Here is a 19,772-nt window from a genome sequence, read left to right on the forward strand (position 1 = left end):
AAAAGCAGTAGATCACCCAGTCCATCGAGTGACACCCAAACGACACACTGGAGCATCTCACATCATTCTGGTGCGAAGAGTTGCAATTATTTCCGAAGGTTTGTTACCAAGTGGCAAGTGTTGCTGGTCACAAAGATATAATGTACCAAGTTTCCTCTGCTCAGAGCTCTTTTGAAGCATCGGATTGCAGTGAAACTTGGAACAGAGGCTATAGAGACCATAGGAACGTGAATGCTGATGAAAAAAAATAGTTCAAATATTCACCACCAGGTGGAAATGTGGTGCTGAAATCTGGGGCACAGTTTTCTCCGGAAACTCTTCGTGCGACCACTGATCGGATGCAATCTTATGCTTGCAAATGGTCATTCATGTTGATGTTGCACATATTGAACACTGCTGTACTGACAAACTAAAAATAAAGTATTGCATGCCCAATTTCTGGTGGTTGTTATTCCAGCGCTATATTTTCACCTGGTGGTAGAAACCTGAACTATTTTTTTTTATCAGTATTCGCTTCCCCATGATCTCCATAACTTGTATACCAAATTTCACTGTACTCCGATGCTTACCCAGAGGACTCTAGTAGGACAGCTTGAATTATGAGCAGCCGGTACTACTTTTTGCAACTTTATTGGCAAAAAGTAACAAAAACAATTTATGGAAAACATTCTAAATTCCATTTATTAACAATATTAACACACACTCACACACCCTTAGAGTACATGTACAACCCTTTGGTGGAATGACGTCCCACTTTGCAGAACAGCAACATAGATATACAAATAACCTGATTCCAGATTTAAACACGTTTCCCTCAAAATCATATTGCAAATGGCGTTTTGCCACACAATAAAAAGTGTTACAGAATTGCAGTTTGATAAAGCAGCAGCCTTCACAAATAGTGACATGCACCCATTACGTAATTAACGAACATAAAACAACGATAACATTCATACACACATACTAGTTGATCATGTATAACTTTTAACGTTATACACTGTAATGACTAGGCACATGCTACATAACATAAATACAGTGAAAATAGGAAAATAAGGAATAACTTATATATATGACAAAAGGTTAAATACCTCTTTGGGTAAGCTTAGGAAATTCGTCTATGTTATAATGGACAATTATTACCTTATTTTACCTAATATATTCCATAATTATTGTGTACAATAGTACACTTCAACCTTTAGATGGCTTGTCAACTTGCTTAAAGAGCTACCACCACTTTTGTGTATTAATTAATGAAACTCAGTTTTCCACGAAAGGTATGAAATATTCAGAAGTGCAAAACTTAAAGAATAAACATACATACTGACTGTGAATAAAATGTGACTTAAACAAAAGCATTCCACATGTATAATATCACAACACCAAAATAAACCTTCACCACACTAAAGTATAAATAATATACACTTCCTTTTAACCATCATGTAAGCAATAAGGTATGCCTTTGATAGTAACTCTTTTTTTTGTTTGCTTATCACACACCCCCTTAGCTTTACAGTTAAAATTATCACAAAAATTCAATATTTAATCATGAATTTTTACATCTACTAGCATTTGTTGCTGTACACTGTGACATAAAAGTGGGGAAGGGGAACATTGGCACACAAAAAAATTGTCAACCATTAATTTGCTCCCAAACCAAGACATACACACATGCAAACTGACCAGTTTACTTCAAATTTTGATTCATACTAGGTTACACACACTAAAAGTCCTTAGCAATACAGTTCATATAAGAAGTATTTTGTGCACAAATATAATTTAGCCAACTGTCTACAAAACTTATAGCTTACAAAGAATGAGATGGGTAACTACGACCAACATCATTTCAGTCCTCTGAACCCAACTATATATGGTTTAAGCTACTTCGGTATTAGCATGCATTGTTAATTGTACATTATTCATCATCTAGTGCTTCTAACTATACTTATACTTTATATTAACACTACAGTTCGAGAGAGAACCCCTTCTCTTGTCTTCGGATGAACAAATTTCTCTTTGCTGGTTCTATCCCCACTACTAAAAGCACTAGACAATGTATAATGGCCAATTAACAATGCATGATATTGTAGAACCATTGTCACTAACATTCAGAGAATTATGAAGCTATTTCACATAGCTCCATCGATTTACAACTGAGAATTTTGTTTGGGGGATTATAAGAGAGTTTTACACGAAACCACATACAGTGGAACACAGATTTTATTTCCTGGATTTTAGTTTTAAGTTTTTGCAGATTCGTCCCCTGAAAAACATAAAATCGAGGTCCCACTGTACTCAGAAATAATGTGATGTTAATATAAATATTCTGATATAATAGCAGGAAAATGTTTGAGAAATTTTTCTCTTTTAGTTCTACAGTTTCGGAATTATAATGCTCTTCATTACTCAAACTGTAAACAATCTGCATTTCTCTGTCAGGAAATATATAGATGTCTGAAAATCACCAATGAAGGAACAAAGAGAAAGTTGTGTCCTAAATAAATATAAAATATAAATGTCAACAAGTTGAAACACCTTACCTGTTCTTCCCTACTCAAATTCCAGTAAAAAGAAAAAAAAAGTTACGATTTTTTAAAAAATATACTGCATCCATTTTGTGTCTGGTACCTTTCCATAAAAAATTAAGTTAATAACAGTGGATGTATATAAACCGAAGACATCACTATTTCAACATCTTGCAGGAGAAGCTTAGAAAAAATCTAGTTTTAAGGCATCCATACATGGCAAGAAAGTGAACACTTGACAAAATATTTCTTACCATATGTATTTAAATAACCCTCACACTGTATTACACTCTCAGAAACTTCTCATTTGAATACATATATTAGAAGAAAAAAAAACATTTTGCTCTTTGCCGATATGTAGGCACTCATGTACAAATAAACAATGCATCTACAAATTTGTTTGAATTTTGGAAACCATATTTCAAAATACATATTCCAAATCAATACAAAATTTCACTGGTGATATTTTCCTATATAAACAATTCTAATGCAGATATATGTACGTAATCATACAAACGTTTACCACTGTTTATTCAGACACACGCTAATACTCAATGCAAAAAGCATATGTTACACCAAACTGCAATTCTTGCTAGGTCATTCAAACAACTTGCACTGGAAAAGTACATGATATTTCTTGGAAAGGAATAATGAATGAAAATAATAAATAAAAAAAAAATAATAATAAAAAACTTCCCAAAACATACAACCTAAATCTTTTATACTACACTCATATTTTGAATGTCTCAACAGATGAGCCATTTGATTCATAATGCACCCATTCTGTATATATATATATATTTTCAATTAATATGTTTCAATCTTGCACATGCAGTTTCCAGATATTCTACTCCACCATGGGGAAAATTGAGACTGTCTGCTTATGCATTTTCCTAAGCACTGCTTAGATGAATACCAGAAAATGCATGTACCAGATAAAGGAAAGGGGACTGAATATTTTACACTAGAATTCTTCTGTCACTATATACATAAAAAATAAAACATTTGTCTTGTAGTAAATTGTACCTATTTACAATAATCTTACACAATCATACTTGTGAAGGTAACAGCAACCAGTTCTTATTTGGCCTGTGCAAAACTGACGCACCAAGTTTCAGTTCATTTATAGACATTTGTGATGATTCTCTCCTCAAATTGACCCACCATTCCTCGATCGCACATGTAAATTTACTTATTTATCATCCCTTATTTACAATGTTGCAAACCCACGATGCACTGTTTTAAAAGGGGAAAAAAAAACTATTGCAACATCAATTAAACCAACTGCCCAAGCATGTGAGACCAAGACAAACCATTAAATAAATAAAGCTTCAATGCTTGAATCAATTTTTTCCTCTCGCCACTAAATTATAACATTGGAAAATGATTCCCCCGGAAAATTTCGATATGTATTTCACAAATGCAGCAAATAAATAGGACTTTCCCAACTCAATCCACTTTTGCTGCCTGTACCGAGTACAGCAATTATTCCGTCAGACATTATCACAATAATGATGCTCGTCGCACTTCTTATTTTGATTACTGAGGCTGAGGTCGTCGGAAGTACACCACGATACCGAGGAGACCGACCAAAGTTGTTATCAAGTACAAATCCCAGTTGGGCCCCAAGGACCTGTCCAAGTCAAAGATTTTCAACCACTCCTGCAAATTGCTCTGAAAAAAGGCGAAATCTCATTATAATCACACAATTTCAAAGGCATTAAAATACTAGCATTTCGAAAGCAACTTCGGTAGAGCTGCAGTTACTATTTTCAACAAGTACTCAGTTACAATGTGTTAAAAATGCACGAACTGCAAGAGGGTTGTTTTACTTTACTGGTGACCATCTAAATTAACATTAACTTTCATTAAATTATCATATACCTTATGTGTAGGCATACTTATGGTGAATAAAATACCAAGATTTCGGTAAAAAAACTAGGCACATTTCGGCATCAAAGACAGTATATAAAAATGGCATTTCAGTGTTCAAATGATGAATTAAACCCTACATTCATTTAATTTTTTTAATTTTATTTTTTATTGATTTAGTTTATTTTACTTTGCGTTTTGTGCCTCTTGGCACAATTTGCGAAGATGGGGATGAGTGATGAAATTAATGACTGGACATTCACAAACAACCTAGCCCGAGCGGGATTCGAACCCGGGACCCTTGGCATCGCAGCGTGATGTGCTAACCACTCCGCCACAGGGTCTGGCTAAATTTGATTTAAAAACTACACAAAATAAACATTTCCCTTCTAATGGCACATCTACCAGAGTTTTAAGTTTATTTCTGTGTAAATGAGTCTATTTTTGCTTCTCAACAGAATTAATAGTTTTCTTGTAATTTGCATACCTTATAGGATAATTCAGAATTCAGAAAGTGTAAGTAAGCATCAGTAAATAAACTTTAAATTTCATGTCTAAGATTAATTTCGCAATTTGCAGTTCATTTCGCATCACTTCATAAGAAAACATGGTTGGACAACACACCTCACACTTTCAAAAAACATGACAAATGAACATTACAGTGCATTCTTTCACACTTTGTGTTCCCGTCAAAAATGAAACATGCATATCTCAACTTATGTGCTTAAACATGAAACTGTATAAACAATAAAATTGCAAATAAAAACAGACACTTGAAAAAAATTATCTCAAACATAGTATTGTCTACATACATGAAGATTAACATTTTTATTTCCATTATTTCACCATATCATAATTTCATTGATTACTGTTGATACGTTCAGTAAAGTAACTGTTACATTTATTACTTGTTACCTGGAAAAGTGGCAAGTTACAATTACTCATTTCAAAAAGTAACTAATGACAGTTACCATTACTCACAAAATGCTACTCCTAGACAATACAGTACTAGTATATCTTGGGAGTCAGTGTTCAAAATTTCACACAGATGGGTGAATGCTCCAACTGTTTATGGTTTTTTACAGTACTCAAAAAAATTGTTGCATATTGTGAAAATAGTGTCGCACCACCGCCATCACCCATTTTATCATCAGCATTTTTGAATTGCATATAAGACATACAGAATAAATCAAATTTTTGTTATGCTTTTCTAAGGCATTGTAGAGGACACACAGTTCTCCAGACAGGGGATTCTTGACAATGTTTGTTCGAGCCCTATTCACATAAAAGGTTTGATCATTAGATTATGTCTTCTTGTTAGCAATGCATAATTTTAATTGTGAAATCCACAGAGGAGAACGAAGTTTCCCATTATATATTTTCCAGGGCAGCAGCAGGTTGAAGACTGTACTTCAATAGGTCAAGCCTGTGTACTCTAACTCGTCAGTTAGATTATTGTATTCATAACTTGAGTTACACTGTTTTTTTTTTTAGTGAAAATATGAAAACACTGACTTTCAATTAAGTGGAAAATATATATTTATTACATGTACAACTATCACAGTTAATATTTTAAAGCATATGCTTAATTAATCCAACAGTCAAATAACAAGCAAAGCTTTTAGCTTGTAATGCAACATCACTGCTTTAGAACACCCACTTTATTAATCAGATCTGGCACTTATGGAAAAAGTTTCCATCATAGCATAGAATTATTACTAGAGTTTCTCTAAATATGTATGGTATCTTGAATAGCTGTGTCAATCCAGGAAAATAGTACATTTCTAAGTTGTTGCAAATTTGAATTTACTTTTCCTAAAGCTAAGAGGAAAAATTTAATAATTACAGACAATCTGCAGACTTATACCCAGCATCAACAGAAGAAAATGAATGGAATACTTGTACTTACCTCTTGAAAGTATTTTAAGCTAAACAACAGTGAAAGTTTAAACAGTGCCAATGCAACTGGAACTTTGGCATCAGCACTCGTCTCTGCAGCCATATCATAGCATCTCTTTGCAAGGTGCATATCCTAAACAAAGAAAAATAATAATACATAAAGAAAAGAATCTATGACATTTACTTGAGATGGGACAGATTAATTGAGACACTATTGGTATAGGCCACTAAGGTATACTAGTGACCCTGCCACATATTATATTTACATGATTGTTAAGCCACATATTTATGGTGAATAAAAGATCAAGATTTCGGTACACCCATATTTGGGATCAAAAGCAGTACATAAAATGGCATTTTAGTGTTAAAATGGTGATTTAGACTCGATTTAAAAACTATACTTATTCCACAAAATTAACATTTCGCTTCTAATAGTGCATTTATATAGTTATCAGAGTACTGAGTTAATTACTGTGAAAAGGAGTCCATCTTTACTTCTCAAATATTTACAGCAGAATTAATCAATTTTCCGTGATTTGCATAACTCGCAGGATAATTCAGCCCTCAGAAGGTGTGTCGTAGGTAAATAATCCCTAAATTTCGTGTTTAAGAGTTTGTTTCGCATTTTGCATAATTTCGTGACAAAACATGGTAGCAAAATGCACCTCATACCTTTCAAAAATATGAAAAATGAACATTAGTGTGTGTTATTTCACATTTTCGTTTCTGTCAAATATGAAATATGCATGCCTCTAATGATTGTTCGTCCCGCACCATGGACATGCGGTCTAAGGCATCATGCTTTGGGCTTCGGCTATGGGACGTATGCACGATCAAGTCTCCTGGGGGAAGCATAACAACTTTTCTCCTGAGATTTCAACCTGTGTACAAGACTGGTGGCCACCCACCACCGTGAGGAAACTGAGGAGCTATGAACGAGTAGCATAACCTGATCATGAAAACCTACGACGACGACTGGGGATTTTTCGTGCTGACCTTACGCTGGATGATCTTTCACCTTGGCAGGTGGGAGTAAGGCCGGCAAACTGTAGGTAGGTCTTAGCCCCCACAGGCTGTTGCACCATGGGTTATATTTATTTATAAAGATTGTTCATCAGATGATAGAAAACGTTAAAACTAATAGTCCAATAGTTTAGTACAATCAGTTGATATAAAAAATTAGCACTCATAATAGGTGTGTTCATTAGTAAATTTTATTTGGTGGTTAATGTATTTTCAAGTTTCTAGGTCACAGGACTTGGGCTGTAAATGCATCAAATAATAAAAAAACAAAGTTTTAACACCTTTCTCTTCTTAGTAGGTGCTTACATTGTAAGAAGACACCCTAAACTCTCACGTTTGTAGGTCCAGGGATTTCGGCTATGTGTTGTTGAGACAGGGAATGGGGACCAACTGTACATATAAATTGGTGAGCGAGTCTATTGGCAAGTTTGCAGATAGTTTTAACAATGCAATATTTCTATAAACAGCCTGCATCTTAGTGCACAATTTTGCCATTTTGTTTTTATTCTTATGATATAACGACATGCATATTTATTTTAAAATATTTCAATGGACAAGGCTTTATGAAGCAGAAAACTTGGTGAATATATCTCTCAGTTTTCATGTTAATACACTCAAAGTTAGGGTTGCTTGTGACAAGAGTGGGATGTTGTGGGTTACCTGTAGGAAGTGGTTTGTCAATGGAGGACTTGTAATGATTATGTATTTTTATTTATTTATGAATACTGTATAGTGGAACAACAATTAACACAATTAAAGAACTTTTAATGTGTGAAAATATAAAATCTGGAAATGTTAAATCAACCTTGCATGTAATAAAGAAAGCACATGAAAAAATACATTTCAATGTAAAAAAAATCATTTATGTTATGTAAACAAGCAGTGAATTGGTGACATTTCAGTATACATTCACGGTATGTTAATCATGACATGTATTTCACATTTGCCACAAGTAGCAATGTTCAACTTTAGTAATATATTAATACAATAGTTGAAATATAATGTGGTTGTTGGTAACAATTTAAAAAAATTGGTTTTGATTTTATAACTTGAATTTTTGTTGTAAAAAAAAGGGCCATTAAAGTAAAAAACATAGGAAATATGATGTAAATTAATGGAAAAACCGCTTCCATATTTTTCTTCACATTGCACAGTGATCCAGAATGCGAAAAAAGTCGGCAAAAATAGAAATTTTGACTTTTCGGTAAGGGGATAAAACATTACCACTTCTATAAACTAAATGGGGCATGAAACTGATGAAACTGCCATAATTTTTTTTCTCTCAATTGATTATTTGTTCTTGTTTCCGAGCCTCAAAATGGCGGTTTATGAAAATGGAATTTTCGGACTATATTTTGTACTTATTTTTAAGACTTGTTGTAGCAATTATTTTTTCGCCAGACAAAATAATTGTGCTAGGTAGACTCACAACTTCTCAGTAATGCACAGAAAAAGACCACATATTTGAATTACAAGAAAATATAATGTTTTTATTTTTGACTTGAAAATACAAAAGTCACCTTGAGTTAACATAGCTTTCACCGCTATTTCCTGCTATGATTTCTAAAGCAAAGGATACTCTAAAGTATTGTGAAAACGACACGGGAGAAAAGTTTTGCTACATTTTGCTATTTTTGACAAATTTAGCTTATTTGTGAATGTGTGCTCCATTGTTAATGGGTCGGCTGTCAACCCTGAATCAAACGTGGTCACGTGTGCGCGTGCCAGGGGACTAGGTCATCTCTGATTTCGCCATCAGCTGATGTTTAATACATATAGTAGTAGTGCAGTGTAAGATAAATTTATTTAAACGTCCCCAACAACCCCTAAAACCTTCATCAACACCCTCCCTAATTTTTTTCCCAAAGACTCGGTTGTGTAAATATTACCCACAAGCAAAGTTACTTCGTAAATCTGAGTTAAAATTACATTAAAGCATTTGATTAACAATATCTTTATTGGTTAAACTAATTGTATTAATTTTGAATATCTTTATTGTATTTCACAACTGATAAAAATGAGAGAAAATATTATGTTTAAATACCAAGCTGAAAAGCAGGAGCGCACACATATTGGTAAAGATGAAACAAATAGTTTTATTAAAATTGGGTCATTTTTACCCATTCATGTGTCCTTGCGGGTTAATGGTGGTGGTGGTGCATCAGAGAAATCCACAACACATTATTCCTGTAAAATCTGATGAAGATAGAAATTATCAGATTAATCATTTGTGTTAGATTCTATAAATTTTGAAACTATCGCTTAAGATTGTGTTAATGTTGATGTGTCCCGGTGCTGCAGCAAAGTATTTTAAGGATATGAAAACTGTTGCTGAAAAGAAGATAATTTTCATAAAAATAATTTCAGTTGACTTTTTAAAAAATGTCTTTGTAGTTGCTTTTTCTTCACTCTATGCAATCTCAAAAGCAGATTATAAGTTTTGAAGAAAGTAGCGACAGAAATAATAGGTGATAAACTGAAGAACTTCACCGGGAAAATACGTCTAAGGAACTCACATTCACAACCAAAGTACATTTAAAGGAAGCAGGAATGATATCGGAACTAGAAATAAATATTATTTAATGCCTTAAAAGATATTAATTTATCTTGAGAGTGATTTGATAGAAAGCTGTTTTCCTCGCTTTAAACATTTATTGTGCATAAATTCATTTTAACTATACTTCTCACATTTATTATTACTATTATTATTATTTTATTATATCATTATAATCCTTATTTTTTTGTTATTATTTAATCTATTTCTGGAAATGGAGTTCAGTTAACTATTGTTTAGTTTTACTGTGGTTTCAAGTGTGTATTAAAATAGGTCAAAATTATACTTTTTGTATAAAAATCAAAATAATCAATCTCATGTGAATTCTTTGGGCCCAAAGTGTGAATTATTCCTTAAAATTGCTAATCTTACACATTTGTATTGATTTAGGTGTCCTGATTTTTGCCGATTTTTTTCGCATTCTGGATCACTGTGCATTATTGTCATAAATTTTAGTTATTTTTTCTTATCATTGGGCCTATTCATTTGTCTTCCTTTTGCCATTCTTGAAAAATAAACAAGAAAATATATGTAGTGAGTACATTACCTGCTTCATTCCCAATCCTTGCTCATGCATGTACCCCAAATTGAACATGGCTTGAGCGTTGTGCTGTTGTTCCGATGCCAAGCGGTAATGGGTCGCAGCCATCTCATAGTCGATAGGAGTGCCCAGACCATAGTAGTGGTAGTCTCCTAGTTTCACCTGGGCAGCCGAGTACCCTTGTGCCGCTGCCCTGCCCCAGTACATCAACGCCCTCACAAACGTCCCATTCTCGACAAATAAGGATACCTCAGCTGAAAGTAACCAAGTTTGGAAATATTCAATTTGTACCCAATGTCAAGTAACTGCATGTGTGTCACCAAAATACTGCTTATCATCAGATGCAGATGAATTATTTCCATAGATCAATGAAAACCTATTTACCGCATGGAAATTTCAAATATACATAAAACTGCAACTTCAGAAAGAATTACATTTAGCATAGATTATTTCTCGTGCCAAGGAGTAAGCTATGAATAGCTTATTTCAGAATATTTGAATATTCAAGACTATAATAATTTTAAAATATTTTTGATTTCATGAATATTTACATTTAATTTATTACCTTTTTTTAAGGAGGAGAGGAAGGGGACAGAAGAAAAACTAACCTGCTACAGCCTAACATCAGGCTTTTCTTTCACTTTGTTTTCAAACAGTTGAAATATTGTAATAAAAATGAACATGCCAGAAAAATCAATAAAATAGGAATGGTACAGATATATTGCAGTACCATAACTAAAACACTAGAGGCCCAGGTGCATGTCCATTACTCTGATCTAGAAATTTTTATCAAATTTCATACACCACCATAAAAATAAACTTCAACAGATAATAATGTAACAAATTTCCTCATTCTCATTCTTGTCAAACCTTAAATCTGTATATTAAAAATCCATTACACATACAATAGAAGTAAAGCATACATTTATTTAGCTCCTCAGCTTTTTGCTGATATAATAATTGTTATTGAGTTTGTTTTCAAGTCCAGTTTATGCATTGAAATGCTAACTGTGACTGGACCTACAGTTTAAAGTGACATCTTACGCACCATGCGCCTCCACCAGGTCATCGAACATGGGAACCTTGATTACAAGGCGACGACATTAAGACTATACCATCGGGAAGCCAATAATTTTATTATTTGAAAATGTAATATTGTAAAGTTGCATACTTACACATGGCATTCTTTTTTGAGCAAAAATAGTTTGCCATGTGAATTTTATGAAACAAGTTATTTTTACAACTTTAGGAATACATTAACAAAAAGTATACATATGGCAAAAAGCACAAGACTTGTTCTTGTGGCAGAACTAAAGCATGCTCTATATATATTATTACATATTTTAGCCACATTATGAGGGCAGTTACAGACACAAATAACGTTGTATTTTTCAAACTGAATAGTACCACATGCATGCAGGCCTGCAACTAGCAAATGCAGGGTGTCTACCAAAATAACAAATCCAAAATTCTTGACTTTTTCATGACTTTCTCTTGATCTCTTTCCCCTCTTTCTTAACATTTATTTAATTGACCTCTACTTAGGTAAAGCTGGAAATTAAGAAAATAGATATTATTATTCAATGAAAATCCACAACCACAAGGATAAGATGAAAACTGAAGCTGTACTTTAATTTGCGATTTAGATTTGCTATAATTATTAATGCATGTAAAAATTAATGCTTCAGACTTCATCCTGGATGGGGAATGGCCACATTACTTTAATATTTTTACAAAACTTCACCCATAAAAAAAATGTAATTGTTAAGCAACAAAGTGAACAATTTCTAACCACAACTCAATACAATTTTAGATTTCCAAATATTCAGCTAGAATAGTCTTATATTCAGAAACACACGTTCCACTTCGCAGAATACAAGTGGACTGTATTTTAGGGCAACAAAGTCAGACACATCAAGTTCCAGATCATCCACATGTTGTCCATTTGCGATAAGAAACTTACATGCGGCGTTGCCAGCTTAGTCGATTGTTGAGGTGAGAATTACGTACTTGCCACATTTCAAACAATCCAGGAAAAAGGACAGAAGAAATACAGAAAAGAGAAGCGAGGAGATGAAAAATAAATACAGTACACACTCGATGTTGTTTGTGGGTACAAAAATATGCACATCAACTTATTTTCATACAAATATGCACCTGCATATGAAATATGCTTTTTTTAGTTAAAAATCCTTAAATATGTGTTTGCATATGCAGTATGCAAAATGCATAATTATCCAAGCCCTAATAATGAACTGCATGAATCATACTGAAAGTAACTTTTGGTATGTCCTAATGAACTTCACAATCTTCATGGAAGAACATACTTTGAATTTATATTTTTGTCATTTAGCACCTTTTTCTGCCACTTTTGAATAATAACAATGATGAGGATGAGTGATGAGCAGATAAAATTGATGAGAGGACACTTGCAAATAACAACTATGCCCAGGTTGGGATTCAAACCTGGGAACTTTGGTAAAGTCTGAAAATTGACCACTTAACATGTTTGGCCACTGAACTGTTGCAAGAACTTTCAGGTATCGTAAGTTGTTTAATGTGAAACACCTCCAGATTGTATCACAAATTCAAAATTTGTAGTTACATTTCATCTATACCTGTATAATAGCATCAATAAATTGTTGTTACTAACTGATTCAATGACATATTTAATAGGATATCATTTGTTTGAAGCTCTCCCAGTGAACTGTTCTTCCCTCACAAAAAAATACTATAATTGATTACAAATTTCTTAAAATTTACTTGTTGATGCACAGAACTTAAATTAATAATGGCCGTATTTCTACCACGCAACTACAGGGTGAGTCATAAGTCTCCATACAAATTGTGAAAACGGTGACTAATGTTTATTTTTCCTTTTCAGGCAGGTGAACCAATGAAAAAGAGATGCCACTAACGAAGAAAGAACAGATTGACATCATTCTGTTGACTGGAAGTGGTACCACACGTCATGTAGCATGTACATTCAATGCAACCCACAGAACGCAGATAACCCATGACACCGTTACCCCTCCTTTCATCTGTTGCTGTCTTTTGTCTTCCAGGCCTGCTTTCAGTCGGTGACGGAACCTGTCCTTCTGAATTTCTTGATAAGTTTGGCCACGGTGTCATGGGTTATCTGCGTTCTGTGGGTTGCATTGAATGTACATGCTACATGACAGATGGTACCACTTCCAGCCAACAGAATGATATCAATCCGTTCTTCCTGTGTTAGTGGCATCTCTTTTTCATTGGTTCACCTGCCTGAAAAGGAAAAATAAACATTAGTCACCGTTTTCACCATTTGTATGCAGACTTATGACTCACCCTGTACAAATGAACTTAACCACCAAGAAACTAAAATTCTGAATATGTAGAATTATGAACCTTGTACAAAGTAAAAGTATTTTTTCCTCTTACCTCTATCCAACAAAAATGCAGCATTACTCTGAGCTACTTCATAGCCCAACTCTGCCATCAAAGCATATATCACAAATGCCTCATCAATATTTCCTTCTCTGTATTGCAGGTGGGCTTCCATCAATCGTTCACCCCATTTTCCCCTCTCGGCCACATTTTTGAAGAGCTAGAAGAGAAAGGAAAGAATATCAGTGTCAATGTACACACACACACAAGCATGGTAATTATACAGAACAGTATTCGGAGTTCTCCGTGCCCACCTGTATCAGCAATTTTACTGAATAATCTGTTTACGTAATAACTTGAGATGGTTTCTCACTTATTCTGGTAAATGAGTAAAATTTTTACCTAAACACACGGCCATGAAAATAGATGGCTTGGCAGAATTGCTCTGATGTCACATATGGGAAAAGCAAAGTGAAAGCGGGACAAAAGTTGCTAGTTTCCATGCAGTGTGGCAAAACAACTGGGCTACGTTGCCTAGTTTGAGTGCCAGACTGACCTTTCTCGGGCACTTTTGTGTCATCCCTGACCTTTTGAGCAAATACTGTCAGTTTGTATCTCGTGGATTACAAAAACAAACTCTTCAACTTTACTTCATTCTCATAAACCTCTGAGAACACGAGGTTGTGGTCTGACGTGGCAACAGTGCAAACATCTGCCACCCAACTAATTTAATGGTTGTGTGTGTAACTGTTTTTTTTAGTGTTAAATTGTTAACACTTGGAGTGCTGACCTCTAAGTCACTTTCTGTCCCAAGAATGCTGACCATTTTCACTACTTTTTGAAAAATCATATCTCAAAAACTAAAAATGTATAATATATGTATCATACACTGTTGAAAAGTTTGATTCTTCCTCTTTATTTTGATATATGATATGTTACATTATAACCACATGGCTACCTTGGACGTTTTATCATAAATGATATGAAATGTACTAAAAATAAAAAGTTGACAAGATATATATGACCTTCAGTGGCAGTGATTGGGCCCCAAAACTGGGGGGGGGGCAAGGTACCAAAACAAGGGGGGCAAAGACAGTATATTTCCCTTTGTAGATAAGATTTAGCATAGTGAGGGGGCAAAAGTTGGATGGCGGTTGCCCCCCTCGCACTCCCCCTCATCTCTGGCACTGAACAGTGGCGGCGATTGGGTCTCAAACCTGGGGGGGAAAGGTGCCAAAACTAGGGGGGCAAAGACAGTATATTTCCCTTTGTAGATAAGATTTAGCATAGTGTGGGGGCAAAAAGGCAAAAATTGGAGGGGCAACTGCCCCCCTAATTGCCGGCACTGTAGAAAAGGGAAGCAAGCATATTGCTATCAGACAACGACGCAAACAGAACCGTTAGAGCATTTGCTCACCATCTAGTGGCAGTATGAGGAAGTACGATGTCCAAACATTACTCAGGATTGCTAACTCTGTAAATGTATGGCAAATGACCGTTGAAATAAATTTTGAATTCAACTCCGTATATATACGTGATCCGCACACTAGAGAAGTTTGTGAACTCTGTATATATACCTGATTAGCACTCTAAGTGTTAACAATATATATATATATTTCAAATCACTAGTTTACATAATACACCTGAAAAATTAATGAAATTGTAATTATATGGAGTATACCCAACCAAAATACCAATTGCAATGAAACGTAATTTCAGTACCATTCTTTAAAAAAAAAAAAAGGTTGGGAGGGAGGGGGGGGGGCATTCATAAGTTTTTATGATTTTTTACGAACTTCCTGACTCTCTGTGATTCATATTTTCTTTTACTTACTACGATTTCTAGGTCATCCTGCTGACACAAATTTTTATGCCATAAAGTAAATGTCAGTTACAATGTTGGAGAGTTCATTAACTTTATAGGATTTATCACCTGATACTTCATTGTTGGAGAAATGCTACAGGATATTATGCATGAAACATGAACAATACGAATCTTAGAAAAGGTGATAATCATGTTGTTCTGTTTCATTCTCTAATAACCACATTAGAGAATTTTGTAAGCTTACCTCTACGGCTGTGGGGCATGATCGCATCATTCCAGTGCCTGTGGCATGCATCTGAGCCAGATTGTAGAAAGCAAGAACATGACCAGATTGTGATGCAAGGCTGAAGTACTTGTTGGCCATTTTGTAGTCTCTTCTGACACCCAAGCCACCTGCAAGTAAACAGTTAAGATACAAATTAGATTTACTGAGATTTGAACTAAGTCTAAGGTCCCACTTGTTATCTTAAATTTGATGACATTTCACAATTTTTCAGAACTCATGGGGTTAAATACGGCTCTACACAATCCTAATATTAGTTGCTGCTGGGTGTTGTGTGATATCAACCTTTACCTAAAGAATTGCCGAAGTGACAAGCGATACCAGAAATGTTACTTTTCCCTCCAGTCCATAAAAAAGCATTGACTGTACATATGCTAAAGTGGCAGCGATATGTGCAGTTTGTCACGTCATTCTACTATCAAAGGTTGCATTTATTTCTGAAGGTTCATTTCCAGCATATCGTAACACATTTTTGGTGTGTGCTGTGAACCTTAAAGGTTCTGGGATCGAACCAGCAGCCCTTATATAAATGTAACTCTTACCACTGGGGGGTAGCTGGTAGCTCGGATGGACTCGCTTCGCTGCATCTGCTAACTGCAGGAGGTACCTAAATAACTTAACCTATAGAACCTTTAAAAGAATGGCAACTCATTTGTATTTGGTTATAATGACCTAAAGACTCCAAAGGCAAGGTTGGCATGAGAAAAGCATATTACCTGTCTCGTTCTTGAAGCGTAGATCAAAGAGTCTCCAAATATACTCTTACTCCCTTTCTGATGTTTGTCTCTTAAATTGTCTCTCATCGTCTCAGCACTTCACTCCCAAATAAAGTTCTAAAACTCACGTTCACTTTTCCATTATCCAGCTCGACTGACTTTCAAAATTAAAACTCCCTGTCGTTTCCCCAAATCCAAATCCCACTCTTCTCTCTCCAAACTCCAAGTCATGACCAACACCTTTTCAAGCTCAACTTCGACTCTCATGTTTCAGATTCAACTTCCATCCTGTCCATCTAAGCTCCGCCTACTTTGCATATCACCCCACTCTTTTCTGCAATAACTGGCAAATGCTTAGTGCTGAGGTTAACACATTCCTTACTGTTTGCTGCCTGGCTACCTTGCTCCGTGTAACGTGAAAAATGACACAAAATAAAGAGATATGTAATGCCAGTAACAAGAACAGGCTTGTCGCTTCGTCTGAAACAGTCTCAGACCACTTGTAAACACTGGATGCAAGGTGTATCCAAAAATTAAGTTTCAGTAAACCATTCAAGAAAAGGACAGTCAATTATCTGTCAGAACTTTATTACGAGGGTGTGCTGAAAAGTAATCCCTCCTTATTTTTTGCTACGGTGTAAGCACATTTTGGATTTTGAGCAATTGTACTCATCAGACATTCCTGCTTCTCCAGTGCAGGTTTCAAACTTTTATCACCAGGAGGTGCTGAATTATAGAGACAAAAATGGCAACATGTAACCATACTATGTTCGTGAGCCTGAAGCAGCGTGTTTCTATCGACATTCATCAGGGAATGAAGGCTTTTTATGAGATGAATGTGTAGACGTCAGTACTATATACCAATGAACTGCTTGTCCTCGTAATGAAATCCCCAGCAGAGGAACTCTCAACATGTGAGACAAAGAACGGTGTGGACGGCTGCGTACTGCAACTAATGAAGGCCATCGGAATTGTGTCGATGAACTCATTAGAATTCCATCTATCAAAGCTTAAGGAGCACTTGAGAGGAGTTCACTTTGTGTGGAAACAGAAGTGAGCCTGTGGCTGCGTCATCAAGCTCAACAATTCTAGTGACGGCATTAAGAAAATGGTCTCTCATTGGCAGATGTGTGTTGATCCCCAGGGCAATTATGTGGAAAAGTAATTCTGTAGATATGGAAAATAATGTTCTAGAAAGTTACCTGCAAATAAAGTCAACAGTTTTCCAATAAAAAAAAACAACAGGAGGCATTATTTTTCAGCATGCCCTCACATGATCAGAAGCCTTACACCATATACTACTTATCTCTATAGTAACTATAACTGTTGAACACACTTGTCATACTAGGATAAAGACTTTGTAGACTGTCATGTATATCAACTGGCTACATGCAAACCACATCTGTTCGTCATTTTTCAGTTCATTCATCATGGGTAGGCCCATCTCACCACTCATCACAAGTGTGATGAGGAATTTTGCTTGGCTGAACATTCCTATTGGTTGAAAACCAGATTTCACACTCGACGGGTTATTTGATTGTCTTCAAAATGTTTGGCACTCACGAGCATCCCACACACCTCCACATCCTCACACGTGACCTGCATCACTGTTTATGACTTGCTAATGTGTCACTCCACATACTCACCAATGAAACAAGTGTGACATGCATGATGACAGTAAACTTCATACTAGTGACAATGAAATAGGCAGCTGATTCCTGGAATAAGGGCTCACAAAGGCCCATATCATGGTCTGATAGGTGACCACAAAGGCCTGTGTCCTTGAATGACCGGTGCCACCAAAACCTTTGTTATGGTCTGACAAGTGTCTACAAAGGTCTGACAGGTGCCTTAACATAATAATGACCACCAAATTAATACAGTTATCAATAAACAGTTCTGCAGACACAGTATATAGTTTGATTCCTGTATTTTCATTTACTGCTGCACTTTTTGTTTTCGAAACAAACAGGTATGGAACAAACTAATTGATACTCTCGGTACCTATAAATTTACTGATCTGATATATCTACAAATAAAGTGTAATTCAGTGCAAAATTCCACCATTCTGTTATTATTTATATGAGTATAAATGTATAATAATGTATAAACCTGCTTTTGAAAGTGAAGGTCTGAATACCCAATTCCTTTCCAAAGGTGAAAGTCATTTCAGTTGCCTTTAAACATAAATTAATTAAAGAAGTAAATGAACCATTTGCAATTATTTTATCAGATCAATTAAACTTTCATATTGGTCCATTCCTAACAAATAGAAAGACATTGCTGGGAATTGTAGTTGTCAATGTGATAATTAAGCAGTGGTGGTTTTGGGTAGTCCCCCTGGACTAGAAAGCAGATTAGAGCATCAGTGTTGATCAAACAGTTTGATTCTTGGGTTACTACTAATACTTACTGAAATACATGTTGCCCAGCTGCAGCTGTCCATCAACCCAGCCTTGATCTGCAGCCTGCGAGAAGTACTTGAGTGCCTTGCTGTAGTCCTTCTCCACACCTTTTCCATACAGATACATCAAGCCTAACCCACTCTGGCCCACAGGGTTTCCAAGGTCTGCTGCTTTCTTGAAATATTTGTATGCAGTCTCATTGTCCTGCTTCACTATATCACTGCCTTCCAGATATATCTGCAACGTAAGTTGATAGTATCGTAATGCTTGAAGGCAACAAATACACCAGTAAAATACATAAAATGTAGCACTGGTCACCCACCTCACCTCTGGACAGCTGTTTGGCCCTGGCAACACTGGTGAGATGAAATCAGTTGTGAGGGTAGTGCTCGCTTCTCTCACCCCGAGATCACACATTCCTTATGATTCAAACAATAATATCATCTCTTTTCTAACTATAAATGATTGATTGGTTTTTATTTACTTCATTTTTCTGCCACTTTGGCTAACAGCGAAGATGAGGATGAGTGATGATATGAAATTGATGAAGGGACACTCATAAAGAACACCCATGGGCAAACTGGAAATCGAACCTAGGACCCCTGGTGTCACAGCATGCTGGGCTAATCACTCCACCACGAAGGTTGGCTAACTATAATTGAAATAGATTTTCAAAAACACAAATACTCTAAATGCATATGTGACTTTGGCTGGTCAAATTAGAAAGGAAAAATATATAATTTGAGAGTTTTGATAGAAAAACAAG

The 19,772-nt window shown here is 35.4% G+C and overlaps 1 protein-coding gene across 1 annotated transcript in view; it reads right to left on the bottom strand.

Moving 5' to 3' along the window:
• Nucleotides 1–663: 663 nt before the first annotated feature.
• Hrd3 (HMG-coA reductase degradation 3) overlaps nucleotides 664–19,772 on the bottom strand; it is a 38,960-nt gene continuing 19,851 nt past the window's right edge. Inside the window, exons 7-12 of the mRNA XM_083137762.1 lie at nucleotides 19,015–19,243; nucleotides 15,847–15,995; nucleotides 13,832–13,997; nucleotides 10,418–10,665; nucleotides 6,304–6,426; nucleotides 664–4,196 (exon numbers count right to left, since the gene is read on the bottom strand). Of these exons, the coding sequence (XP_082993888.1) occupies nucleotides 4,062–4,196; nucleotides 6,304–6,426; nucleotides 10,418–10,665; nucleotides 13,832–13,997; nucleotides 15,847–15,995; nucleotides 19,015–19,243 (1,050 nt within the window). The 3' untranslated portion in view covers nucleotides 664–4,061. The remainder of the gene's footprint in view (nucleotides 4,197–6,303; nucleotides 6,427–10,417; nucleotides 10,666–13,831; nucleotides 13,998–15,846; nucleotides 15,996–19,014; nucleotides 19,244–19,772) is intronic.

The sequence above is a fragment of the Lepisma saccharinum genome, chromosome 16 (genome assembly GCF_977018435.1).
Source record: "Lepisma saccharinum chromosome 16, izLepSacc3.1, whole genome shotgun sequence".
Taxonomy (NCBI): domain Eukaryota; kingdom Metazoa; phylum Arthropoda; class Insecta; order Zygentoma; family Lepismatidae; genus Lepisma; species Lepisma saccharinum.